This window comes from Hippocampus zosterae, chromosome 15 (genome assembly GCF_025434085.1).
Source record: "Hippocampus zosterae strain Florida chromosome 15, ASM2543408v3, whole genome shotgun sequence".
NCBI lineage: Eukaryota > Metazoa > Chordata > Actinopteri > Syngnathiformes > Syngnathidae > Hippocampus > Hippocampus zosterae.
The window spans coordinates 7836351-7849079 of NC_067465.1; the positions used below are offsets into that span (position 1 = coordinate 7836351).

Here is a 12729-nt window from a genome sequence, read left to right on the forward strand (position 1 = left end):
TGGTGACTTCAACAAAACATCAGTATGTCACAAGTGTTTGACAAAGTGCTAACTAGCTAGTCATGAGAGCCATTGAACTGCAAATGGACGACCAGGCCCAAGACATCAGTGTACAACACAATTTTTTATTAGCTGCTAACTAACTAGCCACTTCGGAGATGTTAGCATACATCCCGTTTTTTTTTTGACTGAGTAAAGACAGAAAGCCATGAGTTTACTGCGCTAACTATTAAGCAGTTTGCCACTTCATGTAGGCTACAGCCTTGCGAGAAACGGCAGCATCTTTCGCAAAGTTTTAACAGAGTGGAGACAAAAACGGACTAGTTACATCCTTACATCAGCCTCTCATAGGTAGCCACTTTATGTATGACCTATAGCGAGACAACCCCGTACAAGTCTTTGCCAAATAATCAGACAAACATTCTCACAAAGTGACAGTTACAGGAATGTAAACTCACCGGCACATTTGGTCCGCGCCCTCAGCGGTGGTCCGGGTGCACCGGTGCCACCCTCCAGAGGCCTGGTGAGCAGAACGCTGATCTCGTATTCAGTGTCAGGGTCCAGGTGTCCGATTTTATGCGTGGTTTTGTCAACAGGCTGCAGGTCGTACATGGTGCCCGACACAGTGCGGTATTCAACCTCCCGGTCAACGATGGGGCCGTCGCCGTTGATGGAATTGGCGTTGAGTTGGATCCACAGGTAAGTGGCACCCACGGCGGTCAGCTGTGGCGGCGCGATGGGCACCGGAGGCTCTAGAGGGGTAAAAGGGTTTTAGTTGGATATTTGATGACCATCTTCACTCCATTCACCCTTTTTCACCAAAGGCATTTGTTACTATCCTACAACTATTTTATACTTCACACCAGACACTGAAAACATTCCTCCTTTGGAGTTAGTATTGGCTCTGGAAGACAGAATTAACAGAGGATGGATAGGTTGAACAGCAGTCAAATTTTAACCCAAGTCTGTCTTCTTTCGCCCCAGCGCTTTGAAAGGAATTCTTGTTGACCAATTTTAAACCTCGACAGGTAGTACCAGAACCAGAACAGGGGTAGGAGACTGGAAAACTGGGACAAAGGTGAAAAGTTTAACTCCTGACACACCCTTCTTGGGCCTTGTTGCGTTGAAAGCTATTTCTGCTGTCCAATTTAATACTTAACAGACACTGAAAAGCTTTCGCCCTTTGGAGGTAGGATCAGAATCTTAACGGGCTCGACACCGTCTGCCTGTTAGTGGATTCAGCTGTGCCGGGGCAAGGGTGGGTGCACCTTATGCTCACTTCTCCTTCCTTTTTGTGTCAAAATAGTTGGGTTTTTTAAAAAATATATATAGATTAAATGTTATACGCCACACCACACGCTGCCATTTAACGCCTTTGGAGCTCGTGTCAAAACCACAACAAAGGCGTGCCGCAACCAACGTGTAAAGGTATGCCGCAAAGCCGGAACTGGAGTGTCAAGTTCAAATTAATTTCTCCCACCCTGTTGTGATGGAAGCAATTACCGCTGCCGGACAATTATTTCAGCCATCACGGAAATATCAAACTCTGTCGGTTTTTGTGTGAAAGACGTGGTAGTAAACATATGACGACTTTGACAGTGACCTTTTCCTCCATCGCATTCCAAATATTTGTTTAATCTGTTTTAAACCTTATGGCATCTCGGCCTTAATGAGCCTTCTGCACATCCCAGCACAGGTTCTTTCATCTATTTCTGGCATTTTAATGTGCCAACATATCATATTCAATTTTCTAGACAACTATACATAATGTAGAGATTTTTTTTATCTCTTATTTTACGTAAATGTGAATCACCAAGAAAAAGTGTTCACCAGTCAGGCGATCGCTCATTATGCTGATGTTTGCCTTGGACATTTTCGAAGGATTGTTAAAAGCTGACAAAAGCAAACGTCCTTGGATCAATTTTTTACAAACCACTTCTGAGAGAGAACATGTACTGAAGAGGGCAAAAAAAACAATGAGGATGCAGTTAAAATTTAAATGACCATCATTTTTAATTATTTGCTCTATTCTGTTTTTACATTATGCAGAAACCTCATTTATTGATCAATAATCTAATTGTAACATGTATTTTTTTACGCATTTTGATGCATTTTTATCCTTCATAAAATATTTATGTCTGAATTTTGGGGGGCTCGGAACGGATTAGGGCATTTGCATGGAAAACGCGTCTTTACTTACAAAATTTTCAAGTCAAAATTTTTTTTTCCAGAACCAATTAATTCCGAAATAGAGGTACCACTGTATTTAATGTTCTGTACTGAACAATCAGTGCACCAAATTTACATTACATTTAATGTTCGACACAATTGAATGTCATATTTAAATTGCATTTAATGTTCTATAAAACTAATGAACTGCGTCTAACCGCGTCGTAAGAAATTGCATGCATTTTTTTTCCCAGGTCTCAACTCTCATTTGCATACTTAAAAATCTTCCACATCCTCGAGTAGAATCCTCGAGGATGATCTCCCACGGAGTCATCACAGAGTTTGGCCGGTGGAGGTTGTCCCTCATAGGAAGCAGATGGTTTGCTCACACTGACCTCAAGTCACGGGTCCCTAAACTGCGTCTAATCCAAGCTGTCCAACATCACCTCGAGCCAACCAGCTTAGGGAGCAGACTGTCGGAGGTGTTCGAGTCCGTCTTTGTTTTGGTGGGTTTTCGGGTCAGATGTCTTTACATGTCTGAGTCTTTTTAAACCACGCCATCCCTTTCAACATCCCAGACATAAATGGTGCAGGCCTTCTGCTCACATGCTTTCAAAAACAAATTTTAAATCGTTGGGTGTCGTCTCGATAATGCGCGATTGGCTCCTTGGGCGGGATTTGACAAAACCTTTAACAGACTCGCAAAAGAAAACAAGGCTAGGCGAGACGGTCGAATGAGTATCGCATGGTATAAATTGAACCCCAACGCGGGTCAAACCCCAAACTCCGGCTGCCTTTCCCAAATGTTTCCTGCCATCCTGACAGAGGTGCCGCAAGCTTTGTCCGCCGCTCCACAAAAGCGCAAGTAGCTTACGGTGATGAAAGCATGTAGGTGCACTAAGCCTGGCGTGTTGAAAATGACAGATTAACGGCGTGAAATACGCTCGGGCGCGAGCACACGTGAGGGGTATTAATGACTTGCTTTTTCGACCGCGCGTCGGCTTGGAGACGGCCGACGGTGGGCGTGCGACACGGGCGGCTAAACGCGGGGGTCGGCGAGCAGCTGCCGTCGCGATGTTTGACCACACGGCCGAGCGGAAAGGCGACAGCTGCGTCCTCCTCGAATGCAGCATCTGCGGACTAACAAATTCTTAGCCTACATACGTGTCGAATGTGTGAAAATAAACCATATTATGCGCAAGCTGGACGACGACTGCAGCGCAAATTTTACATTTCTCAGTGACATTGTTTGTGGTTATGAATCATTTTAAAGCAACTTTTATTGACATAATATGATTTTTTTTTAATGTCATCCTATTCCTGCATTTCACCCCCCCCCCAAAATTCACTGAATTCCAATAACAGTAGTAGTAGTAGTATGCAACAGTCGATGTGCAAAGCAGCTGTGTCACTGTCCTGTTGATTGATCGTAATAATAACAATATTATTATATTATTAAGTTATTATTATGTTATTATTATGTTATTATCCTGCTTTCATTTTTTTGAACCGAGAGCTGCCTCCTCTCTTGTTAAAATGGGAAAGGTCCTCGTTACGCTCCTAACCGAGCTGGAAAAGACAATCGATCGCCTCTGAGAAGACAACTGACGAATCTGGCTTCGATTTCGATTATGCCCCCCTGTCCCTGTTCTCGGTGGCTGTTCTCATTAGCGCCGACACGGGCCAGAATGCTCAGCTGGACTTCCGTGAACCCGAGGAAAAGGAGCCCGGGTCTAGACGGGGAGAATAATTATCGTCCCTTTCAGAATCACTACGGGAGAGCCTATCACCAGGATGGAAAAAGGGAGGAAGGTTCAAGCGGGCCGATCCATATGGCGCGCGTACTTCCACATAAAACTGGCATGAAAATCAGGAGTGATTATCAAGGATAATCAAGCGGTCATTCTCCTCCTGTTGACCAAGGCGGCGTATTGTAATGAGGCGGGATGAAAAATCCACACTCGCACTTAACTGTGGTCACTCCCATACACATTTAAGGGAGGATTTACAAGTCGGGGCGGCCCGGTAGTCCAGTGGTTAGCACGTCGGCTTCACAGTGCAGAGGTACCGGGTTCGATTCCAGCTCCGGCCTCCCTGCGTGGAGTTTGCATGTTCTCCCCGGGCCTGCGTGGGTTTTCTCCGGGTGCTCCGGTTTCCTCCCACATTCCAAAAACATGCGTGGCAGGCTGATTGAACACTCTAAATTGTCCCGAGGTGTGAGTGTGAGTGCGAATGGTTGTTCGTTTCTGTGTGCCCTGCGATTGGCTGGCAACTGATTCAGGGTGTCCCCCGCCTACTGCCCAAAGACAGCTGGGATAGGCTCCAGCACCCCCCGCGACCCTAGTGAGGACCAAGCGGCTCGGAAGATGAATGAATGAATGAATGAATTTACAAGTCGTGGCTCCAAGGAGTGAGGAGAGGTGGTGTGGTGTGGGAGGGGGGGGCTTGAAAAGATGACACTCGGATGCGTGAAAAGGCCGCCTTTTTCCTCCCTCGCAGAGATTTTAAAGGGGAAGACGCATTACGACCAGATCAAGTTAATGACATGAATATTTACGATTAAAGTGCTGTTTGGAGTGCAAAAGATGGAAAGGGGGGCGGGGGGTTGTATTTGGTGAGTGAGCCCTTCCCCCGATTCCGCGACACAGAACCCATCTCCTTCAATGTCGCGACTTGGAAAAGTATATACATCCCCACAAAAGACATGAATCTTGCTGGATTTTTTTATGAAGGAGCACTTTTTATCCGAAAAACAAAATCCTGAAAAATGAATATTTATTTGGCTATTGAAATCAGCACAACTAAAACCTGTGTCAAATTGAACCCTTTCATGAACTCTGTAACCCGTCAACATGATCAGCTGTCCACTGTCGTAGCCGCCGTCCCTGAAAGGCTTAACACCAAAACTGAAGAGGGGATCAATGAAATGATCACATTTGACAATGAGTATGAGCCTTAATGGAGACTTCTTATTACTTTTTCTTTTCTGATTGATTAAAAAATGATTTAGTAGATATAAACACATAACGGGGTAGGACTAGATACGTTTTTTTACTTCATCCTACTCCCTTGAACATAATAACTGTGTTGAATGAAGACTGATTTCTTTCTTTTACTTTTTTATCTACCTTATTTTCTGTCAAATTATTACTGTATATGTTTTATGTTCAATAAACAAACCAAACCAAAAAACCAAAACAAACGTTTAAACTGGACCAAAATCTCATGAAAGGATCAAATTCACACAAAGAATAAACCCATGCATGCATTTTGTACAAAATTCGACAAAACTCTCATCCGTACCCGATGCCTTTGTCATCTCCAAATCCTCACATCGAACACCGGTTTGTACCAAATTCTGCTAAAACCTCACCAGAGGTTAACTTTTTTTTTTCTAATTCGATTCTTGACATGGGAAGAAGGCTGATCTGGGTTAGAAGACATTATCTCCCTTCGCCCACTCTCTGTTCTGTCCATTCTAGCGTGATTGACAGAACTCGATCTGCAGCAGCAGGATTAAACCTATCAATCACATAAGGCTCGGAGACAAAAAAAGGAAAAAAAAGGGGTGTGGGTGAAGAGACAGGGCAGAGGGGGGGGGGGGGGGGTGGCGGGAAATCAAGGCAGTAAATTCAATTGAGAGCACACGGAGAAGATTGAGGTGAAGAAATATAGGAGGCCATTACTGGACGACTATAGGGGCTGTAAGGAAAGTGAGGCCTTGCAGCGAGAGACGACTCCATAAATTCATATCAAATGACTGCAGGAGTCAAACATCAGTGAGGCTACTGTAAACCCGCCGGCTGCTTGCCTTTGTGATCCTTTAAAGCGCCATTGTGCTCAGTCAAGGACGGCCCCCCATTTTACAGTGAAAAAGTCCTCCAGATAACAGATCACCATAAAAAAGAGAAGGAAAAAAAGGGCGGGGGCGGTTAAAAGTGCCCTAAAGTGTGTTTATGTAGCTTTTGCTTCTTGTTCATCTCCCTATGACTTTGCATGAAGGTCAGTGCAAGGCTCAATTTAAAGAGCACCCAAGTCCCACAGCGTCAACCAATGTAAAGCAGCAAATCGTTAGATGAAATGACACTAAATTTGGAAAAGGAGAATGAGATTTGGATAACGATAACATCCTCCCGACAGCATCATTCAAAATCCTACTAAATCCTCTCGATAAAGTTGACTTGGATTTATTTGGCGAACAATTTAGTACGAGCAACATTCAATTGCTGTTGTGCCCAATCCAGCTATTATTTTATTTGGTGTATGTTCAAATCTGGTGGCTGAGTGGTTAGCACGTCAAACTCACAATGCAAAGGTCGTGGGTTCGATCACGGCTCCGGAGTATGCATGTTCTCTATGTGCCTGCGTGGGTTTTCTCTGGGTACTCTGGTTTCCTCCCACATTCCAAAAACATGCACGGCAGGCGAATGCAACACTCCAAAATTGTCCTGAGGTGTGAGTGTGAGTGCGAATGGTTGTTCGTCTCTGTGTGTGCCCTGCGATTGGCTGATAACCGGTTCAGGGTCCACCCCGCCTACTGCCCGATGACGGCTGGGACAGGCTCCAGCACCCCCCGCGAGCCTTGTGAGGCTAAAGTGGATCGGAAAATGGATGGATGGATATTTACAGTCACCCAAATAATTTCATGTTTTCAAGAAACTATACTGGACATTGATGTGTGTGTGTGCAAAAATCCAACTCAATTCTTACCAGGGGAGACAATCAATCACATTCTCCTCTGTGAAAGTTGTCAAATCGGCCCTGAAGTGGCTGCTTGATAGCAAAAATTGCAATCTTTTGGGACATGGGTTCTTGAGACATTTTTTGCACAGCAAATTTCATGCTGCAGAAGCCGAAACTGTCATTGGGGGCTGAAATGGACAGAATAACACTCACGCTTTATGGTCAGCTCCCCGTAGTTGGACACGCCGACCCCTTTGTCCGAGTGGACGATGCATCGGTAGCGGCCCGAGTCACCTTTGGTGGTGTTCTCCACGTCAAAGGTGCCGATGAACCGACGGTTGTTCCAAGGCTTCGTGGCCTTCATCGGGGCCTCCCGTCCGCCCATTCCCTGTTTGAACACACGAATACGATTGGTTTCACCTCACACGTGATTTTTTTAAAAAACTTTTGTTTGTTTGTCTCAGTCCCAATCGTGAGTGATACATAAATCACACTGCAAGGCACGGAGAGGCAGTACCTTCTCTCCAGCTGTCACCCCTTACAGCGGGCAGATGGGATGGGGGTCGGGGGGGTAGCATTTGTTCATTAGAAACGTTTCTTCATCGCTGTCATCCGGCTGGGATTTGGCCTAATGCTTGTTTTTCAGCTTACGGTGCTAATGACGACGCATTTGTGAAAATGATGGAGTACCTGGCACGGGACCTTTAAGCCCGCTGATCACACGACTGACGTCGCATGTTAGCGTCACAGGCCCGAAAAGGCCGTGGCTGCCAGATGCACTACCTTTGTCGCTCGGATCAAGGTCGTCCGCGGGCTGCTGTGTGCCGGAAAAAGAAGGCACTCTCCACAGAGCCGGCGTCTATGTGGGTTAAGAGCATACGGCAGTGAGCTGACACCTGTAATCCCCTGTCTGCCAGCCAGCGGGCTACATCCAGGATGCAATGAAGCAATGTGTGAATGTCACAGCTTGAACTTTCGACTTGTCACTCAGATTTGGAGACGAAAAAAAAAAAAAAAGGATCTTGGAGGTTGTGTTTCAGTCGAAATTATAGGAACAAAGAAAGAGTTCAGACCAAAATGGAGGTAAGGTTAGAATGAATTTGGGTAATGTGAGATTGAATCAAGACCTCGACGGGAGCAATGTCAGGACCATGACAATGCGATACCAGGTAAAAAAACAAAATAAAATACGAGACCAAGGCAAGAGTAAAACAGAGCAAAGACGACGACAATGTCACACCAAGTAATGTGAGACCAAGTAAAGACCAACACAATATAAAATATATTACAAACTGAAACTAGGCCATGTGAGGCTAAATCGAGACCAAGATAGGCAGTGTCAGATACCAAGACCAGTTTATTCCGAGAAAAAGACGAAAACCAAGAAAATATGAGGCCGCATTAAAATGAAGACCAGGACGATGCGAGACAAAATCACAATGACGAGACTAAAACGTTGCACTGACTCATGACCGAAGCAGAGGAAATGTAAGACCATTTCACGCTTGAGACTGAGTACAAACTAAGACCAAGGCTCTGGTATGATGCACAAGTGAGACGAAAAGGATCACCTTGTGCAGGTAAATGAAGAAAAGCCTCACCTGAAGCCAGAGCCGGAAATTGTCTCGCTTGCGTCCGTTGACGGTGCAGTGAAAAGACGCCGTCTGTCCTGCGTTGACCTCCACTCCCTTTATCGTCAGAAAGTGTGGCGTGTTCACTGAGAAACACCAACAAAAAAGACATGAGTTTTAATTTACTAGGATAACATCACAAGCTCAAAAGTAATCATTCCGTATTAATCCACTGAGTTTTTGCTTGCCGATACATCTCCAAAGAGGAAGCATATTTCCTATTTGCTTCACTTTGCCACATCCAATATGGTTGCCCCGTCGACATACTCATGAAGGTGTGATTGTACATGTAATGTAAAGGATGTCTGTCATAGTACAGTTGTACCTCTATTTACGAAATGCATTTGTTCTGGAAGAAATTTCTTAAATTGAGAACCCAGAATTTTTATTTTTACCTTTCATACCTTGAAATTTATTTTGTAACAAGAGGCAATATTTTCCTGCTGAGGCCTTTCGTAACTTGAAATTTTCGTATGAGGAGACGTTCGTAAGTAGAGGCACCATTGTACTTGCTTGCGGTTGTCGCACAAGATGCCATCAGTCGTGCTCCACGAATGTATGGAGCAAACCTAAGTGCTGTTGGATGGTAGGCCCCCAGCGCACGCTTATTTCGGAGAGGGTGGACGAACTGCGCTTTAAAAGGACGAGGACGGACAAGAACGGAGGACGACTACTATATGATAAGGATGGCGAGAAGATGACGGATGCGCACGGATGCCGGACCGGCAAACTAGGGTAAAGGTCCCATTACAGTGGGTGTCCCTGTGGCGAGTCTCGCTGGTAAACAAGAGTTGAACAGGCAAAGCAGACTTAAATGGATGCCCGACTTACACTTTTGTATGTGCGACCTCATGAAAGTCAGAGGCCCGACTCGCTTTGTGAGGAAGAAGGCGACCACCTAAATCTCCAGAACGAGACACAAGACGCCGTTCTGCTGCTAATTGCATTGCCGCTTTACTTCCCCCGCACAGTGAGTTAATGATACCGCTTTTCCAAAAGCATTTTCATGTTGATCGTTAGCGATTACGGCTACGGGTAGGTAGGTAAAACTAAGCTTCAAGGCTAGTGACTAAGGTGATCATGAGGGCTACATGGATGAGGGTTCGGGATTTTAGGTTAGGTTTTGGTTTAAGGGGCAAGACATAGGAGCTTGGGTGCTGTGTTTGGTTAGAGCTTGTTTCAGGAATTTAAGTTCTGGGATTGTACTTGGTGTTTGGAATTAGTGTCACTGTGCTCCTAATCACAATAAAAAAAGGTCTGGAGCCCTGGGTGGGAGTTAGGGTGTGTTAGTATTCTCGTAAGTCAGCTGGCGTTGGTATTCAGGTGGATATTTTTGAGCAAGAAGCTCGAGCAAATTAGCGCTGCCGTTTCACTGAATCCCAGCACTGAATACAACAAAGCGTTCTTACAAAAAGCATTTTTCTTCATTCCAAACGGAGCTCATTATGATCAGCACATCGGATATTCCGCGGGACTTTTTTTTCTTTTTTTAATGTGGAACATTTTTGATGAGTGCAGGCAAAAAATAGGGCAATCTCGCCGAGCGACCTTGATTTGAAACGTAACCGAATCTCTTAAGACTGTGGGAGGAAAAAAAAATGTAATTCTATTGCTTTCATCGCTAAGAGTTCCACTTGTGCTTTTATATATATATATATATATATATATATACACATATATAAAAAAACCAACCTCATCCTTCAGCCACATCCTCTGTCAATCTAACCACCGCCCCCCACAAAAAGGTATTTTTCTTCATACATTTTAACCCTTTCAGGGACAGCGGTTACTACAGTGGACAGTTTACCATGTTACCGGGTTACAGGGTGCAAGAAAGGGTTAATGACAGGGGAGTGTCACGGCATAATCTTGGATATCCCTAACGGTGGGTTAATTAAAAAATAAATGCCTTCGTGGTTTTGCCTTCCAGTCAGCGGGAGAGGGGATTGCCCCGAAGAGGAACATTGATTCCACCTTAAGCCCCCCCCCCCCACCCTCCACCTCCCACACACACAAATTTAAACATTCATCACGTTGCAAAACGAGTCATCGATTGCCTTGGATGCATTCAAATGCAACACATATAGTTGTACGAATCCATCGTATTGACACAAGAGTTGTAGGAATTGGGCCACTTTCAAAATGGTTAACAGGTCATTAGCATTTAACAATCAGAGTGTGATACTTGCTGCTAGTGTCCGAAGGGCAGAGCAGAGTTCCAATCAATGGAGGAACTCATACAAGTTATTGATTTAGACTTTTAAGATCCGCACATACGCTGCTCAAACTTGGATGATTTCATGCGTTTTGAATGACGTTTGCAATGACTAAACGTGACATGACGGCTGCTGACGTACCTCAGTGTGACTTTTGCGCGGGACAGAGGGTGTGCTAACTCTAACCATGGGTTGAGTGGCTTAAAAAAATTAGGGAGACTTTTTATTTTAAGGTTCCCATCTGGACTAACAAGACTCAAAACGCACACAGATCCTGACAAGGCCTCCTAGTCCCAGAAGCAGCAACCCAAAATCTGCAGACGGAAAATCCCAAATATGCTCGTACTTGCAGTATACATCCGGAAATACTGAGAGGGATTTGAATGCCTGAGAGATGAGCCGCTTCACTGAAGATCCTTCAGGGATGAAAGAACGAAGATGGGTATTTGTTTTTCGTTCGACTTTCTTTCCGCAATCTCTCGCTCCGACATCCCAGAGCGAACCGTATGCTGGTAAATCTTAAGGGAGCTACAAGGAGAACGTTTTCCTGCTGTCCTTTGTTTGAAGAGTGGGCCTTGAAGAAAACAACAGTGTATATTTGGAAGGGTGTCATGCGAGGGACAATGGCTTTTTGATGATGTTTTATGATGGAGAAGAAGAAAAGGGGCGGACTCACTGCACTGATGGCCTTGGACCAGGACATCTTTGATGGCCAGCATGCCGTGCTGCCCAGAGGTTACGGCTTCGAACACGATCTGGGGAGCAGAGAGAAGACTCATACGGCAGGCAATAAAAATATACGTCGCTGTCTGAGTGCTCAGGAGAGGGAACGGATTGCATTCTTTTTGTAATATGTCCACGCTGATGTGCATTGTGACATGCAAGACGATTGTTTCTCTTTCTTTCCTTAATAGCTTTTACGTAATACGGTTTACGTTTGGGTTTGCTTGTCAAGCAAGGTCACCTTCCATCAGGTTAGTTAATCAGAGTTCCCTGACGCAAGACACATGCAAAGACATCATATGTGTTTACATTACAAATAGAATGACATTTTTTTTCGTTTCAAAAAAAAAATACCCCCGCGAAAAGCAATATGAGTGATTTGAATTGGAAAAAATAAAGTCATAAATCAATGTAAAACTCTGAGGGTGAGTGGTTAGGACTAGAGATTAAGATGAAGGGTAAATCGGAGGGATGCGTTTGTAGAGTTTAGGTGAGGGTTTAGGGCAGGGATGTCAAATTCATGGCCTGGGGGCCAGATCCGGCCCGCCACATCATTTCATGTGGCCCGCGAAAGTAAATCATCTGTGTCAACTTCCATGATCCTTGCTTAAATCAGTTTTGAACCCTCAAATTGTCATACGTAATAACTAACAGTGACATTTTGTAATAATTCTCTTACCCTGTTTACACTCACTACAGCAATAATTGAACAAATACTTGATTGACTAGTGAGTGACTCAAAACTAGTGAGTCACCATTTTTTTGTGTACAAGTTATAATGCGATTTGATAATTAAACATTATTTCAGTTTCACTGTCTTAACGGCCCTCCGAGGGAAGACGTAACTCCAAAGTGGCCCGTGACAAAAAACGAGTTTGACACCCCTGGTTTAGGGCAATAAGAGATGGGAGTTACATTTAAAGTTAAGTGGTTCAATTTTGGGCATACGGACTTCAGGGTCTTTCGGGTCTCATGGTGATGGTTTTGGTTTTATAGCAAGTTGGTAGAGTTAAAATTAGGGTTCAGGTAAAAAGTTTTGGCTAGTGCTAGCATTAGCGTTAGGATTCCGTTTAGGTGACGGTGAGAGGAGTTCGGGTTAAGGTTCCGGATTTGTATTTAGGATTTAGGTTCCTGATTTAGGGTTTGGGTCTATGTATTGGGGGCTAATTGCTAGCAAGTGGTTTAGCGACTGACTGTAGAATTTGGTGGTAGACTTTAGAGCTAGTGGAGAGGCTTTACAGGTTAGAGTAAAGGATTCGGGCTAGGAGTATAAAGTTACAGCTAAGGTTAAAGTTTTCAATTTAACC

At 44.5% G+C, this 12729-nt stretch overlaps 1 protein-coding gene across 8 annotated transcripts in view; it reads right to left on the reverse strand.

The window, feature by feature from the left end:
* LOC127616583 (receptor-type tyrosine-protein phosphatase mu-like) overlaps positions 1-12729 on the reverse strand; it is a 136523-nt gene that overhangs the window by 76647 nt on the left and 47147 nt on the right. For all 8 annotated transcript variants that reach the window (XM_052088252.1, XM_052088257.1, XM_052088255.1 and 5 more), the window contains exons 4-7: positions 11376-11454; positions 8454-8569; positions 7066-7240; positions 459-752 (exon numbers count right to left, since the gene is read on the reverse strand). In XM_052088252.1, the coding sequence (XP_051944212.1) occupies positions 459-752; positions 7066-7240; positions 8454-8569; positions 11376-11454 (664 nt within the window). The remainder of the gene's footprint in view (positions 1-458; positions 753-7065; positions 7241-8453; positions 8570-11375; positions 11455-12729) is intronic.